This window comes from Myripristis murdjan, chromosome 8 (genome assembly GCF_902150065.1).
Source record: "Myripristis murdjan chromosome 8, fMyrMur1.1, whole genome shotgun sequence".
NCBI classification, from domain to species: Eukaryota; Metazoa; Chordata; class Actinopteri; order Holocentriformes; family Holocentridae; genus Myripristis; species Myripristis murdjan.
Genome location: NC_043987.1, coordinates 255,200 through 273,656, shown reverse-complemented (window position 1 = coordinate 273,656; position 18,457 = coordinate 255,200). Strand labels below are relative to the sequence as shown.

At 39.1% G+C, this 18,457-nt stretch overlaps 1 protein-coding gene across 3 annotated transcripts in view; it reads left to right on the top strand.

Annotated features, from left to right (window-relative positions):
- LOC115364029 (xylosyltransferase 1-like) overlaps nt 1–18,457 on the top strand; it is a 178,346-nt gene that overhangs the window by 108,059 nt on the left and 51,830 nt on the right. For all 3 annotated transcript variants that reach the window (XR_003928631.1, XM_030058437.1, XM_030058438.1), the window contains exons 8-9: nt 8,568–8,836; nt 9,738–9,933. Coding sequence is in view for 2 of the 3 variants with exons in the window: in XM_030058437.1 (XP_029914297.1) it covers nt 8,568–8,836; nt 9,738–9,933 (465 nt within the window). In the remaining variant the exon portion in view is untranslated. The remainder of the gene's footprint in view (nt 1–8,567; nt 8,837–9,737; nt 9,934–18,457) is intronic.

Here is an 18,457-nt window from a genome sequence, read left to right as displayed (position 1 = left end):
CTAAGATCCAATAAGACAAGTACAGAGAGAAATCCATTATCTGATGCAGTTAGGAGGTCATTAGTAACTCTAACCAGAGCTGTCTCTGTGCTATGGTGAGCTCTAAATCCTGACTGAAAGTTTTCAAATAGTTTATTGTGCTGTAAGTAGTTCCAGAGCTGGTTAGCGACTACTTTCTCTAATGACATCTGGGTCAACAGTAGGTTTTTTGAGAAGCAGTTTAATTACAGATGCTTTAAAGGACTGTGGCACATAACCTGTCGATAGAGACATATTGATCATATCTAGTAAAGATGTGCTAACTAAAGGTAATACTTCTTTAAGCAGCCTGGTTTGGATAGGGTCAAGGACACAGGTAGATGAAATGGAGGAGGAGATAAATGAAGTTAGTTCTGAGAGATTAATCAGGGAAAAAGCCTCTAAATTATTATCTTTGACAGAGGTCTCTAAGGGGCTTGGGTTAATGCCAATTGTGGGAAGGAGGTTATCAATTTTGTCTCTGATAGCTAGAATATTATCATTAAAAATGTTCATGAAGTCATTTCTACTGAGAGTTGTAGGAATACAAGGATCAGTAGAGTTATGACTCTTTTAAAGTCTAGCTAAGGTGCTAAAAAGAAACCTGGGATTATTTTTGTTTTCTTCTATCAGAGATGAATACTAGGCTGTTTTAGTGACACGGAGGGCCTTTCTGTAAATTTTAAGACTATCTTGCCAGGATAAGCAAGATTTCGTTTTTGTAGAGCGACATAACCTTTCAAGTCTCTGTGAGGTTTGTTTCAGCTCACAAGTATGCGAGTTATACCATGGAGCTAACCTCTTTTGTTTTATAGTCTTCTTTTTTAGAGGAGCGACGGCATCAAGTGTCATTCACAGTGAGGCTGCAACGCTATCAAAGAGATTGTCAATTTGCGAGGGACTAAATGTAGCATAAGAGTCATTAGTTAAATTTAGGCATGGTAATAAATTAAGTGCTGATGGGATTTCCTCCTTAAATTTAGCTACAGCAGTATCAGATAAGCACCTAGTGGAAATACTTTTCTCCAACGGCAGGTAATCCTGAAGAAGGAATTCAAAGGTTATCAGATAATGGTCAGATAAAAGAGGATTCTGTGGAAACACTGTCAAATGTTCAATGTTAATTCCATAACATCTACAAGAAATCATTCATCCCCTCTACAATAACTGTTCTAGCACAAAATAGGCTGCACTGCTCTTATCTGTTGCTGTGTGTGAATGTGTTTGTACAGTAAGTGTGTTTTTAATTTGTGATGAAGCCGTGACAAAGACAAATTTCTGTTTTTACTGAAGAGCAGACAATAGTTTCTAAAACTAATAACAATAATAATAATAATAAGTAAGGAAGACATAATAAGTAAGAACAAGGTTGAGAGTCGTTATCTTCATGAGTAGGTTCATTCACTCTCTGAGAGAAGCCAACTGAGTCCAATAATGAGATGAACGCCGTGTTAAGAGAGTTTTCCGTGTTGGTGTGGATGTTAAAATCTCCAACTATAATCACTTTTATCAGTGCTGAGAACTAAATCTGATAAGAACTCTGAGAATTCTGACAGAAATTCAGAGTATGCTGAATAAGGAGGGCGGTATACAACCCCTGGCAAAAATTATGGAATCACCAGTCTCAGAGGTTGTTCATTCAGTTGTTTAATTTTGTAGAAAAAAGCAGATCACAGACATGACACAAAACTAAAGTCATTTCAAATGGCAACTTTCTGGCTTTAAGAAACACTAAAAGAAATTTTTAAAAAAATTTAAAAAAATCTGGTAGTCAGTAACAGTTACTCTTTTAGACCAAGCAGAGGGAAAACATTATGGAATCACTCAATTCTGAGGAAAATCACCCTGTAAAATTTCATTCCCAAAACTAACAACTGCATCAGATTAGATCTGCTTGTTAGTCTGCAGTTAAACAGGAGTGATCACACCTTGGAGAGCTGTTGCACCAAGTGGACTGACATGAATCATGGCTCCAACACGAGAGATGTCAATTGAAACAAAGGAGAGGATTATCAAACTTCTTAAAGAAGGTAAATCATCACACAATGTTGCAAAAGAGGTTGGTTGTTCACAGTCAGCTGTGTCTAAAATCTGGACCAAGTACAAACAACATGGGAAGGCTGTTAAAGGCAAGCATACTGGTAGACCAAGGAAAGCATCAAAGCGTCAAGACAGAAAACTTAAAGCAATATGTCTTAAAAACAGAAAATGCACAGCAAAACAAATGAGGAACAAATGGAAGGAAACTGGAGTCAACGTCTGTGACCGAACTGTAAGAAACCACCTAAAGGAAATGGGATTTACATACAGAAAAGCTAAACGAAAGCCATCATTAACACCTAAACAGAAAAAAGCAAGGTTACAATGGGCTAAGGAAAAGCAATCGTGGACTGTGGATAACTGGATGAAAGTCATATTCAGTGATAATCGCGAATCTGCATTTGTCACGATCGATGGAGGAAGGAGGACCCAAAAGCAGGAGCCAGATCGGCACGGAGCTCAGCAAACAAAAATATTTAATCGTCTCACAGGAAACGCAGGGAATGGCAAAACACAACACAGAACAACACAATGAACCAACCAGGAACAGAACTCAAGACGGGACTTAAATACACAAGAACTAATGATAAAACAAGACACACCTGGGGAAGGGGCTGGAGCACAAGACAGGAGAACACAGAGGATAGGCTGAGGTTAAACACTGGGAGGGATCAGAACAATAAGGGATAATTGACAGACACAGGACAGGTGTGGCACTGGGAGGGGCAAACAAGACTAACCAGACACAGGTGAAAATACTAATGGGAAACAGGACAAGAGACCACAGGAAAACAGAAAAACAAGTGTCCAACCAAAGTACAAAAACACAGAAAACACCAAACCATGACAGCATTGGGCAAGGTGATGATGCTGGAACTTTTGTTTGGTGCCGTTCCAATGAGATTTATGAAGACGACTGCCTGAAGAAAACATGCAAATTTCCCAAGTCGAGATGATATGGGGCTGTATGTCAGGTAAAGGCACTGGGGAGATGGCTGTCATTACATCTTCAATAAATGCACAAGTTTACATTGACATTTTGGACACTTTTCTTATCCCATCAATTGAAAGGACGTTTGGGGGTGATGAAATCATTTTTCAAGATGATAATGCATCTTGCCATAGAGCAAAAACTGTGAAAACATTGATAAGGTCAATGCCATGGCCTGCAAATAGTCCAGATCTCAATCCAATTGAAAATCTGTGGTGGAAGTTGAAGAAAATGGTCCATGACAAGGCTCCAACCTGCAAAGCTGATCTGGCAAAAGCAATCAGAGAAAGTTGGAGCCAGATTGATGAATAATACTGTTTGTCACTCATTAAATCCATGCCTCAGAGATTGCAAGCTGTTATAAAAGCCAGAGGTGGTGCAACAAAGTACTAGTGGTGTGTTGAAGTGTTCTTTTATTGTTGTTGTTTTTTTTTTTCATGATTCCATAATTTTTTCCTCAGAATTGAGTGATTCCATAATTTTTTCCCTCTGCTTGGTCTAAAAAAGTAACTGTTACTGACTACCAGATTTTTTTTTTCTTGATTTCTTTTAATGTTTCTTAAAGCCAGAAAAGTGCCATTTGAAATGACTTTAGTTTTCTGTCATGTCTGTGATCTGCTTTTTTTCTACAAAATTAAACAACTGAATGAACATCCTCTGAAACTGATGATTCCATAATTTTTGCCAGGGGTTGTATTATAGCAAATAAGGTTGGTTGAACTGTCTTCCAAGCTGGATTAAAAAGAGTAAGAATTAAGCTTTCAAGTGAATTATACTTAAATTTAGGTTTTGGTTTTATAGATAACTTTGAGTTAACAATAGCTGCAACTCCACCACCTCAACCATCCTGAGGAACGTGAGTATTAATATGACTAAGAGGGGTTGACTCATTCATACCCACATAGTCATTTTCACTAAGCCAGGTTTCGGTCAAGGAAAATAAGTCAATATTCAAATCGGATATTAAATCATTAACTAATAGTGCTTTAGGTGACAGTGATCTTATATTCAAGAGCCCACATTTAATTGTCTTGTCTATTTACATTAGTAGAGGAGGTGTTGATTTTTTATCATGTTTTTGTGATTAATTCCTCCTTTTTGCTTTTGATAGAGCTGGTTTCAGTGGTCGATCGGCAGACACAGTCTCTATGGGCATTTGGGTGGGTAACTGCTCTAATGGAAGCACAGAGAAGCGTGTTGGACTGCAGCTCTGCCTCCTGGTCTCATCTCTGGGTTGTCAGGCTTTAGGTCTAAGACATTTGTCCATATTACTGGAGATAAGAGCTGCTCCATCCAAAGTGGGATGGAGGCCGTCTCTCCTAATCAGACCAAATTTTCCCCAGAATGAATGCCAACTATCAATAAAGCCCACATAATTTTCTGGACACCACCTAGACAGCCAGCGGCGGAAGGATGACATGCGGCTAAACATCTCGTCCCAGGTCAGATTGAGCAAGGGCCCAGAGAAAACTATGGAGTCCGCCATTGTTTTTGCATGAGCACACACCGATTCAACACTAGTTTTAGTGACCTCCGACTGGCGTTGCCGGGAGTCATTTGTGCCGCAGTGAATAATAATCGTACTATGGAGGTGGGGGGTGGGTGGGGGTCGGGTGGGGTGGGGCTGGATGGCTAGCTATCTTTAGTGCAAAGCAGGGCTTCTAAGTCACTGAGCCTTGCCTCCAGCACTTCTATTCTATCACAATTTTAACATTTATCACGAGCATGGTCGCTAAAGGAGGCAGAGGAATAACTGAGCATACCACTTGCTGAGAACGAGGGGGAAGAGGAACCCATCGCTAGCCGCTAGGCTAAGTTACGCTAAGTTAAGCGACGGGCAGAGAGAAAAGTGCTAAGAAGGAGGAAAATGTTGTGTGCTTTGGTGAAATGAGGTAATATACTACAAGCCTAATATATGGAAGATTAGGATTATTTAAAATGTGAAAAAACGCTAACAAAATGCTAACAGTGCTAACAACGCTAATATTTTGTTTTGAAAGTTAATTTCCACATTCTTTATCTTCCCTTAGTGCTCATCTGGATTGTGATTGCACTTTAGCTGGTAGATATCAAGCACATCATCAAGGACCCATGAACAGGAATGTATATTATGAAAGACTTTAAGACTTAGCGGACAGGCACAGCCATTGACAGAGTACAGATGAGAGGATAACAAGTAAAAAATCACCACAAATCTTATTTTAAGCACCGGCCTAAGTCAGTCTTTATGCGGTATAATTGGACAGTACACAACTTATTGTAGGAAGTCATTTTCAATAAAGGGGTCACATCTCTGTGTTTTATTACCAGCAGAAATAAAATTAAATAAAAACAAGGATTTTAATACACAAGTCACATGCTGGCTGAAACGAAGGCATAACTGCACACCGTTTTTTTTTGTTTGTTTTGTTTTGTTTTTAAAGATCATTACTATTAGGTTAGGTGAATTGGAGATACTAGATTGCCACAGGTGTTAATGTGTGTGTGAATGTCATTGTTTGTCTGTCTGCCCTGCGATGGACTGGTGACCTGTCCAGGGTGTTTCCCCTGCCTTCCGCCCAATGTGCGCTGGATAGGCTCCAGCAACCCCCCGTGACCCTTGTGAGGATAAGTGGTTTGGAAAATGAATGAATGAATGATACTACTATTATTATTATCATTATTATTGTTGTTGTTGTTGTTGGGATTTCTGCTTTATTTGACAGTCACAGTAGACAGAGACAGGAAAGGCAGAGGAGAGAGAGGGGATGACATGCAGCAAAAGGCCTGAGGTCAGATTTGAACCCAGGATGCTGCAATCAAGATTCAGCCTTAACACATGGTGCATGTTCTTATCCATTGAGCCACCAGGGAGCCCCCAGAACTGCACACACTTTTAGTTTTCTCATCAACTTGTTTTGCTGTGTTTTTGTAAATTGTGTATAAGATGGATGTTTCGTCTTTCTTAAACAGTAAGGAATGCATGCATGCATTTACTGTTGAATTACTTTGCTAGGCTGTATAACATCTGCAAGTATTTTTCAATATTTTAAAAAATGAAAAAAATACTGAGCGAGTGAGTGAGTATGCTTATGTGTGTGCACATGCATATGTGTGTCTATGTTTGTGAATATTTACCTTTACATGTCAAACCACCATCGCACTTCCTTTTTAACAACACATCTGAGGGCAGTGATTGTGGCGGAGCTGCTGAGGGTAACTGATCCTGGAAACAGCTGGCAAGCAGAAAGTATTTTTAAAGCTTTGAAGCTCATAGCTGCTGAGGTTTGTAAGGTTGTCATTATCTTAATGTATGGGTGGCCAGTTAGCAAGACAGCTGAAACCTCAGAACACAAGGTTCGGCACACACGTCCATACAGTTGGACACACTCGTATGTGCTTACACAAATGTACACAGTATTAATCACAATTATTGAAGAAATGTAACATTCTAGTCTTTTTTAGATTAAGAACCCGTTTGTTCGATGGAGGCTAAGCTTAAATGGCAGTATCACAATCACAAAATTACACACCAACAACATTATGAACAAACACAACACACACAATCCAAATCACAAATGAAAAGAGAAAGTTTGGCTAATCCAGTATCATACTGCTTTGAGTTCCAGCCCAGATTAAATCTGGATTAAACAATGCTTCACTATCAGTTTGACCCAGCAAAAGAGACTTTCTGTGACCAAATTTTTATTTAGTACATGTTTTGAAAGAGGATAGCTTTTTCAGTCAACAAGACTTCCATGAGGGGAAAAGAAAGACACTTATATCTAATTCAGTTCTCCTTACATATACCAAAAAGTTATTCCTGACACTCTAACTAGTAATTTGCAGTATTGTTTTTAGCTGTAAGAGTAAAGATAGTTAGAAAGCAGACCCACAGTAGCCTTACAGATAAAAATGCACCACGGAATAACTGTAGGAGTGGACATGGCAGGACAGTCTGTGCAGTCCTGATGATAATCATTATGTCTGGGTTTGCTGATCCTGCTGCAGCCCAGAATGTTGGTTTGGTACAGTCACACCCTTTTGGTGACATCATAAACCTCCGCCTTTCCTCCCTCTGGCTGGAGCACATTAGATGAGATACACATTTCGAGAGCAAGATACACTTTAAGATTTGATTAATCCTAAACTGGAACTTTAGTAGATAGATTTGGAAATAATATATATCAATATATGTAATATATTAATATTTATTAATATTTATTATTAATATATGGATGTGGAAATGCGGCATTAATTCTGTGATTTTAACAAGGTTTCCCATAGTGAATCAGTTGACATTCATACCATGGTGTGTATGTAAGGAAAAGACATAGAATACACCACATACCCAGCAAATTCATCATCACTGCAAATGAGCAGATCAAAATAACGATAGAAAAGTCCCTATGGGCTAGGCATTTAACCCCTGTTGATGCAATGGAGTTTCTCAGTGGCAAGTGAATAAGGATGGTCTGAAACTTAATTCCTGCTAAAAACAAAACAAAACAAAATGATAAAACAAAACAAACAAACAAAAAAAAAAACAGTCAGTTTGTACCACTACAATTTGTTTGAACTTTCCCACCACGGGAAGGTGCCAGCAGGTCTTCCAGAAGATTTCTCTCTCCCTAACCTATCCATTTCCACTCCTTTGTTGCTGAGTTGTTGTTGTTGTTTTTTTTAACCACATTTCTTACATTTGCCATTGATGCAGTGATTTGTGCTGGTTGGCATCTTCCTCTCCTGCTGGATGCATGGAACAACACTGAGCAGCAAACAATCCCAGTGTCTCCCGCCAACCACCTGGAATTGCCCACTCTGGACAGAGAATAACTCAGCAAAGAAATGTGTATAGGTTGATTGCCAAAAAGGGCACTGCTTATTATTAGGGGGCATTTGTGCTCCTCATTTTATTAATATTCAAAGGTAATTTTCTAGAATTTCCAGTCTTGTTTATACCATGTTGTAGAAAGTTAGAGAGGAAAAGGAAAAAATGTTACAACTCAGATATTGAGGTCAAGAAACTAAAGCTGCATTTTGTAGTATTTTGATGTGACTGAATGTATGTGACGTTCTCACTGAAATTACTAGTGCAAATAAGCATGTCTTCTTTCCTGATCTAGGGTTAAAGAAGTATTCACAGAGAACTCATGAGACAGAATTGACTTGTTTGAGTATTCTATGAATACTCATGAGACAAAATTTTCTTCTTATCGAATCGAATTTCCAACCACAGGTGCATTCCAGTTTGGCCCCTCTGGCCGCTCAAATCAGATTTCAGTATGTCTTTGTGTTACTCACATGAGACACAAATCAAATCCAGAGTAACGGAAGTATATCAGAGTGGTTGAGTAGCATCGTATAAGCCATGCTGCCACTAGCACAGCGGTATGGAAGACAACACAGAGAGCAACTTGTCTGTGGACAGACACTAAATAAATTGTCTGCAGCAGATATACAGTTTTAAGAAAAAATACTGACTGATCTTATTTCAGCTTAATTTTAATCTTACCTCTCCCCATCTGTCCACCTACAGCAAGTGTCCAGGCCCACCTTCTTTGCCAGGAAGTTTGAGGCTAGTGTCAGCCAAGAGATTATTAACCTACTGGACTCCTTCCTGTTTGGAGCATATGCCCCAGGCACCCCAGGCCTCCAGGCCTATTGGGAGAACATCTACGAGCAAGAGACAGACGGCCTCGCCAGCTTATCAGATGCCACAATCAGCCATTACCATGCCTTCACCCGTATGGGACTGTCCCGCGCTGCTGGCTTACTGCAGGGCCACCCCAGTGATAAGAGCTGCAGGTACAGACATGGGTGGCTGGGTGCCTTGGTGTTCAGACCAGTGGTTCCCAAAGACTAGCAGTCCTTGAAGGGATTCCAGTGGTCAGAGACCTCAGAATCATCAATCATCAATCAAGGCAATCATGGAGGCCCAGTAGAGAAAATACTCTATATGCAAAAAGCTGTAGTATGACTATAGGTCAGTCAGTGATTTAAAAATGTATTGTCTGAGATAGATTTGTTTCTGTTATGATTATTTTAATTTAAAGGCCCATATTGGCCTGGTGCAGCAGTAACCCTGTGAGTTACTATGTGTGGAAAACTAAATCTCTTACTCCAGTTGTTCTGTCAGTAAACTTGAGCCTGGTGTTGCTGCTGAGAAAAACTGCATAAGAACCATCCACAGGGAGGAGGACCAGCATATGGAATTTGTCTTTCCATTAGGTTCACCACTACTTGTGCGTGTGTCTGTGTGTGCGTGCGTGCATGCATGAGTGAGTGCGTGCGTGCATCTGTGTGTGCTTGTTTGTGCATTTGCCAGTCCAAATTAAATATGAAGATAACGCTAGCTTGTCCTGGGGTACAAGTGGGCTTCAGTGACTGGACAGGCTGGATTTTTCCAGTCATCTTTTGTGTGTGTGTGTGTGTGTGTGTGCGTGTATGAGGGGGGTGTATGTATGAGCTCGGATGGAAACCCACAGTAAGTACAAGGATGTTCTTGTTGTTGGTGTATAGGTGGGGGCTTGTGGTTACAGTGGATGGGGGCCACAAGGGTGAGTGTGGGAAGTGTGTGTGTGGGGAGGTCGGGGCCAGAGACTTGTTCAATCTTCAGCCAAACAACAGCTAAAAGTTTATATATGTGTGTGTGTGTGTGTGTGTGTGTGTGTGTGTGTGTGTGTGTGTGTGTGTGTGTGTTTGTCAGGTACATGGCCATGGGCCACCCGGTGTCGGTCCACCTCTACTTCCTGTCTGATCAGTTCCAGGGCTATCTGATCCACCACATGGCCACTAACCAAGGCTCTGCCCAGCTGGAGAGCTTGGAGACCTGGGTGACACCCAGAGACCCCTTCACCCTGGCCCACACCCCCCACCAGACCAACAGGCTGCAGCACCTTCAGGTCACACACACACACACACACAAAGAAATTCACTAATTTAACCCATATGAATTTTGAAAGGCTCCAGGGGCAGTCACATTACATTTGATTCAGCTGACAAAAAACTGTTCATCACAACAAACATGGGGTATAGTGTTTGTATAGAACTAGATGGTGGAAAACTGCTAAAATTATTATTTTCAGCCCAGGGTAGAGTCCTGCACAGGGCAACAATCCACAAAAAGTATGGTGACAGCAGGTGAAAAAACGTTATGTTAATTTACAGGAAGGGCACAGGTAATAATGTATTACATGCGGGCAAGGTGAAATAAAAATAAGAAGGAACAAAACTACCAGTAAAAAAGAAACAAAAATAATGTTCAGTGTCTTTTTATTTTCATCTTGACCAGCATTATTTCAATGTAAAACATATAATCACCTTAATTTTCAAAATTAACTGTGTGTGTGTGTGTGTGTGGGAGGGGGTTGTCAGTGGACTCACTATACGGGCTGACATCAGTCAAGGCTACACATCAGATTGCTGACAATACACTGTCAAAAAACAATTTAACACACGGTATAAGTACAGAATAAAATCATGAGCAGCGATGGTTTTTTGACAAACTGTATTTAAAAAATATACCCCTCGTTAAACCAAATTTACACCAAAGATTCACAATGAGACGAGTTAACTTTTTTTTCAGAAACTGAAAAGAATGTGGTCTGCAACATGCTAAAACCTGACAGTTTACACCAATGAGACTCGACAAAACAGTGTATCATTTCCATTGCAAGGATAGCATCTTTACTTCAGTGTTTTTCTTAGCTTTTTGTAGCTGGATAGTTTGTGGCATAGCTTCATGCTGGCTTCAGGAGAACGGGACATTAGTATCATCTATAATTTTGACTAGGGATAGGTGTCATTAAGATTTTATTGATATACTACTCTTATCCTTACTGCTTATCAGTACTTTATCAATACTCTTATTGGTTCTTCTTCTTTTTTGCTGCTCGACAAATACCCATTTGTTACCCATTCTATAATTTTGGGACATCTTATGTCCCTGGGATATATCTTGCATGAATTTTTAGTAAAACTTAAAAAAAAAAAATATATATATATTTTGACTATTGATCATGTTTTCACAAATACAATGATTATTTATTGTGGAAACAGCCATTTATTAATTAAAAAATGGCTATATATAACTACAATCTACATTTTCCCTCTGTCCTTTTTTAATCACAACCAACTTCTAATTAGCCAAAAAACAATGAAAAGCACTTATTTACTTTTTATTTTGATAATTTCCCATTCATTAAGTAGAGACAATGATGACAGATAAAAATTTTGTGTCAATATATAAAATATTATATGCAAAATAACATTTTTAATGTGTGTCCCCGAAATCATTGTCAACTAAGTTACCCATTAAAAAAACCCTCCCAATAAGGTCTGGTTTACCCAGATCCTATGACCTTCACCTTGTGATGTCATTTCATCCTCAAGAAGACACTCAGCAGGCTGCATGGTATGTTCTTTCTGCCTTTTCTTAAATATTTCTTATAAAGTAGTGTCTGAGTCAAGGAAGCATTTAACAAATGTCCACAGTGTTACTTGAATATCATTACTAAATTAAATTTAATTATATTTTACTTAATTATTTCGGTAATAGTTAAAGAAAATCTTTCTCAAAAATGCCTTGTGGTATTTGGTTGGAGGCAGTCATGTTGATTTAATGCCTGAAAACAGCAGTAATGTCAACTATGTTACCCATCAACTATGTTACCCTAGAAAGGTAACTGAGTTGACTAAGGGTGACATACACTATATTGATTGATTGATACACTACACTGATGTTGGACGAGAAGGCGTGGCCCACAGTCTCTGCTCTAATTCATCCCAAAGGTGTTCTATCAGGTTGAGGTCAGGACTCTGTGCAGGCCAGTCAAGTTCTTCCACACCAAACTCGCTCATCCATGTCTTGATGGACCTTACTTTTTGTCATGTTGGAACAGGAAGGGGCCATCTCCAAACTGTTCCCACAAAGCTGAGAGCATAAAATTGTCCAAAATGTCTTGGTATGCTGAAGCATTAAGAATTCCTTTCACTGGAACTAAGGGACTGAGCCCAACTCCCAAAAAACAACCCCACACCATAATCCCCCCCCTCCACCAAACTTTACACTTGGCACAATGCAGTCAGACAAGTACCGTTCTCTTGGCAACCACTAAACCAGACTCGTCCATCAGATTGCCAGACGGAGAAGTGTGATTCATCACTCCAGAGAACACGTCTCCACTGCTCTACAGTCCAGTGGCGGCATGCTTTACACCGCTGCATCCAACGCTTTGCATTGCGCTTGGTGATGTAAGGCTTGGATGCAGCTGCTCGGCCATGGAAACCCATTCCATGAAGCTCTCTACGCACTGTTCTTGAGCTAATCTGAAGATCACATCAAGTTTGGAGGTCTGTAACTATTGACTCTGCAGAAAGTTTGCGACCTCTGCACACTATGCGCCTCAGCATTCGCTGACCCTGCTCTGTGATTTTACGTGGCCTACGTGGCTGAGTTGCTGTCGTTCCCAATCGCTTCCACTTTGTTATAGTACCACTAACAGTTGATTGTGGAATATTTAGTAACAAGGAAATTTCACGACTGGACTTATTGCACAGGTGGCATCCTACCACGGTACCACGCTGGAATTCCCTGAGCTCCTGAGAGCGACCCATTATTTCACAAATGTTTGTGCAACCCCTGGCAAAAATTATGGAATCACCAGTCTCAGAGGATGTTCATTCAGTTCTTTAATTTTGTAGCAAAAAAGCAGATCACAGATATGACACAAAACTAAAGTCATTACAAATGGCAACTTTCTGGCTTTAAGAAACACTAAAAGAAATAAAGAAAAAAAATGTGGTAGTCAGTAACAGTTACTTTTTTAGACCAAGCAGAGGGAAAAAATTATGGAATCACTCAATTCTGAGGAAAAGATTATGGAATCACCCTGTAAATTGTCATTCCCAAAACTAACACCTGCATCAGATTAGATCTGCTCGTTAGTCTGCAGTTAAACAGGAGTGATCACACCTTGGAGAGCTGTTGCACCAAGTGGACTGACATGAATCATGGCTCCAACATGAGAGATGTCAATTGAAACAAAGGAGAGGACTTCTTAAAGAAGGCAAATCATCACGCAGTGTTGTAAAAGATGTTGGTTGTTCACAGTCAGCTGTGTCTAAAATCTGGACCAAGTACAAACAACATGGGACGGTTGTTAAAGGCAAGCATACTGGTAGACCAAGGAAGACATCAAAGCGTCAAGACAGAAAACTTAAAGCAATATGTCTTGAAAACAGAAAATGCACAGCAAAACAAATGAGGAACAAATGGAAGGAAACTGGAGTCAGCGTGTGTGACCGAACTGTAAGAAACCGCCTAAAGGAAATGGGATTTACATACAGAAAAGCTAAATGAAAGCCATCATTAACACCTAAACAGAAAAAAGCAAGGTTACAATGGGCTAAGGAAAAGCAATCGTGGACTGTGGATGACTGGATGAAAGTCATATTCAGTGATGAATCACAAATCTGCATTGGGCAAGGTGATGATGCTGGAACTTTTGTTAGGTGCCGTTCCAGTGAGATTTATGAAGATGACTGCCTGAAGAAAACATGCAAATTTCCCCGGTCGAGATGATATGGGGCTGCATGTCAGGCAGTGGTGTAGTCTACGTGATACGCAGGTACACGGCGTATACCCACTAGAAAAGGTCCCGCATTTCCGTTTAACCACTTAAAAATGCGCAAAGATACGTATCAGTATGTTTTTTTGACATAACGTTCACTTTCCCGTTCATAAAGTCGCCTTCTCTGTGTTACGAAGCGGGCTCTTTTTGACCATATTTCAGGGAACACTACAGCTGGAGCTAACGTTAACGTTTCAGAGAGGGAGCCTGTGTGTGTGTGTGTGTGTGTGTGTGTGTGTGCCCGCGCGTATACTCATTAGAATAAACTAGACTACACCACTGATGTCAGGTAAAGGCACTGGGGAGATGGCTGTCATTACATCTTCAATAAATGCACAAGTTTACGTTGACATTTTGGACACTTTCTTATCCCATCAATTGAAAGGATGTTTGGGGATGATGAAATCATTTTTTCAAGATGATAATGCATCTTGCCATAGAGCAAAAACTGTGAAAACATTCCTTGAAGAAAGACACATAAGGTCAATGCCATGGCCTGCAAATAGTCCGGATCTCAATCCAATTGAAAATCTGTGGTGGAAGTTGAAGAAAATGGTCCATGACAAGGCTCCAACCTGTAAAGCTGATCTGGCAAAAGCAATCAGAGAAAGTTGGAGCCAGATTGATGAAGAATACTGTTTGTCACTCAAAGACTGCAAGCTGTTATAAAAGCCAGAGGTGGTACAACAAAGTACTAGTGGTGTGTTGAAGTGTTCTTTTGTTGTTGTTTTTCATGATTCCATAATTTTTTTCCTCAGAATTGAGTGATTCCATAATTTTTTCCCTCTGCTTGATCTAAAAAAGTAACTGTTACTGACTACCACATTTTTTTTTCTTGATTTCTTTTAGTGTTTCTCAAAGCCAGAAAGTTGCCATTTGAAATGACTTTAGTTTTGTGTCATATCTGTGATCTGCTTTTTTTCTACAAAATTAAACAACTGAATGAACATCCTCCAAGACTGGTGATTCCATAATTTTTGCCAGGGGTTGTAGAAGTAGTCTGCATGCCTAGGTGCTTGATTTTATACACCTGTGCCCATGGAAGTGATTGGAACACCTGAATTCAATGATTTGGATACCTGAGTGAATACTTTTGGCAATATAGTGTAGTTGACACTTGACACCATATGTTCTTGTAGTTTTCAGGAGTTAATTTTAAAATAAATTCTAATAATTTGTAACATATAATAAGAAATCAGCACACTTTTGTTTAACCTTTTAAGACTTAAGACTGTTATATTTAAATTAATGTACATTTTCTATAAATGCAGTTAAGAAAATTACAAGTGCTCCACTACAAACTAGTCTGGTTGGTATGTGTTTTTGATGGTTCCAAATGGTCTTAAGTAAATCTAGTAAGAGTTGGAATATGCAGTATTGCTAACATAAAATCAGTATAATATTAATAATTTACATTATAATTATGTTTCATCGTATTTTTTTAATGTCAACTCTGTTACTTTAGTCAACTATGATACCACACTGTCAACTAGGTTAACATTATGTAATATGTGATTTAAAAATATATATATATATATTTAATTATTTCCTAAAACCAAAGTAAATAAGTAGAAACTTTGTGGCTGAGAAGTATGTCATGCTGTATATTTTTTTCAACAAAATTACCTTGGATTTCAAAAGTTTTTGAAGAAAATATGTAGACCATTGACTGCGTTCTGTGAAACTGGGGGTTTAAAAGCAAAAAAAAGTTTGATTTCTTTTTTAATTGGCAATTCAAATTTTAAATATTAGTCAGGACCAAAAATTGAAAAAGCCCCTTAGAAAAAACATGGTGGGCATTTTTGAGGAAAAGCACTTTATCTGTTGTTTCTGTATGATTTTTTAGTGCTGAATCCATTTCTGCCGTATGCCAAGCTGTAAAAGTTACCGTTTAGTCATAATTATTGATTAATTAGCATGATTATTGATTAGTCGCCCGAAGTTAGAAATGGCTATCAGTTTCCTATTTGTCAATATTCTATATATGATTGTTTGGTATCATTGTAAAGGGGACCTTCTCAGCTTTCATTCAGGAAATGTATGATATACCTAGTGTTGCAAAATTCCCAGAATTTTCAAAGTTGGAAAATTTCCATGGGAATTTTCGGAAATTAACGGGAATTAACGGGAATTTTCGGGGAATTCACTGTAATGCACTGTAATTACGTAATGCTGGAGAATGAATGGAGGTGAATGGGCCTGAGTCAGTTACTGCTATTTTAAGGCTCACAATAACCTCTCACAAAGAAATAGTATGGGTATATCATACATTTCCTGAATCCTCAAAGTCCATTAGGTATTGTGGTTGTTGTCTTTTGGGTCCTTGATATCCCTTGATCCCACAGGGATAAAAGAAACTATATAGTTTAGGCGAAAAATGTGGGAAAATGTGTTTGATTTATGGTTTAAGGAGGTTATGTGACCTCTGTGTTTGTCAGAAAGAGACATCCATGGGCTTAAATGAAAGCTGAGAAGGTCCCCTTTAAAATGATACCAAAGAATGTTGACAAATAGGAAACTGATAGCCATTTCTAACTTCGGGCGACTAATCAATAATCATGCTAATTAATCAATAATTATGACTTAACGGTAACTTTTACAGCTTGGCATACAGCAGAAATGGATTCAGCACTAAAAAATCATACAGAAACAACAGATAAAGTGCTTTTCCTCAAAAATGCCTATAGGGTTACATGATTCTGAAGTGATCAGTTGATATCTCCTTTTATTTAATAAATATCTGAAATCAATAATGCTGGAGCTTGCCAATTACTAAAAACATAACATTTAAACACTTCTTTGTCAGGGAAAAATATTTATATTGGAAATCTCAAAATGTCTCAAAATGTCCCAAAATTATAGAATGACCCAAATGCTCACTCTGCAGATGTTTTGATAAATTGGTAGTGTTACCTCTGTTATACTCACAGCAACGAGTGCTATCATCACAGACTTTGCAAGATGGCTGCGCCTGCTTGAACACGTCTACAGGTTTCTGACTGCTGCTCTAATTAGGGCCGCCAAAACTGCTTTTTTACCGTCTGATCCACACGGATCGATCTAGGCATTTTGCTGCGTTGTAGTATTTTTTTTATTATTATTATTATTTCTGCCTGTGCCTGAGAACTTCGGCCGAATAACTTTATTGTGCAAGACAAGTCCGAGTCATGGCCAAACAAGTGTCTTTACAAACAATCTGGGAAGCCATCCAACAAGTCAAAGTGGATATGACGGTTCATTTGGACTCAAAAATCGAGACCCTTCATACCGGCTTGAACCAAATTAATGGATCGTTATCTTCACTGTGTGATCAAATATCGGAGCTACAAACGAGGGTGAGCACCAACAAAGACACCATTGATGAACTGACAAAACGGGTACAACTTTTGGAAAAAGAAAATGCCTACCTGAAGGATAAGGCCGAGGACGCTGAGAACAGAAGCCGGGCATCCAATCGTCGATTTATCAACATTCCTGAACAAAGTGAAGGACGAGATATGATCGCCTTTGTGAATCATCTGATCCCACTACTCCTTGGCAAGGAGAACTTTCCCACTGTGCCGGTCATCGAAAGGGCCCATAGCTCTCCCACCACCAGCACCTCCACCTTCAGCTCCAGCAGCAGGTTTGCACCTCCTAGACCCATCCTGGTCAAGTTTTTAAATTTCCAGGACAAAGTGAGGATCTTTCGGCTGGCCAGGGAGTGAAGGGAGATCACCTACAAGGGCACTCGCGTCCATATTTATCCCAACTTCAGCACTGGATTAGTCAAGAAGTGTCGACAGTTTGATGTGGTCAAAAAGCATCTCCGTGCTGCCGATATGAAGTACTCTCTGCTGTATCCTTCCAAGCTGAAAGTGATGGTGGAGGGAAAACCAAAGATGTTCACCTGTCCTGGGGAGGCTGAGACCTTTTTCCAGGTCCCCTCCTCGGCTTCCTTGTCTCCTGGATGAAGACATGAGTAGACTAACGCTAACCTGAAAGTTGTTTGGAGAAAAAGAGAAAAAAGTTTAAAAAAGAATGAAATAATATGAATGGAAAAAAAGTCTCGTATAATTGTTTCTTATTAATATTTTATGTTTATATGAGTAAGCTGCATGAATTTTGGTTAATTTGTCGTATTGACAATATGATGTTTTTTCTTTTTTGTTTTTTATTTGTTTTTCTGTTTTTTTTTTTACACCTTTGGACATGCAGTGCCCTCTCATTTTCTTTTTTTCTTTTGCCCCAACATATGCAGCAGTCGGAACCTGTGGTTGCCATTAGGTCTCCTTTAGTTAAATACCACTTACTTTTTTATGGTTACGTGTGTGTGGATGTGTGTGTGTGTGTGGTTATGTGTACTACTTGTTTGTCTGTTTGTTTGTCTGTTTGTCCAGTTGGTTGCTCTTGCACATACACTGCTTCTCCTTTAACAAACTTCCCGAAATTGTTCTAAATGTATGGTGATGATGGTGACCTCTCATCCTCGTCTGGGGATGATGTTGAGAGGGAAACTTCCATACAATTTGATTGTGACAGTTTAGAATTTGAAACATTTGTGTACACTGATTATAAAGCTCAAACCATGGTGAATGACATTGATCCTGATAATAATTTTTTTTCTTGCAAATACTAGTAATGATTGTAGTTATTACACAAACACAAAATTTAATAGAAAGATTAACTCGGAAAATAAAATATCATTGATCCACTTCAATAGCAGAAGCCTATATACAAATTACGACTCCATTATACAATATCTAGATCAATTTAATACACCATTTAGTATAATAGCCATCTCAGAGACATGGTT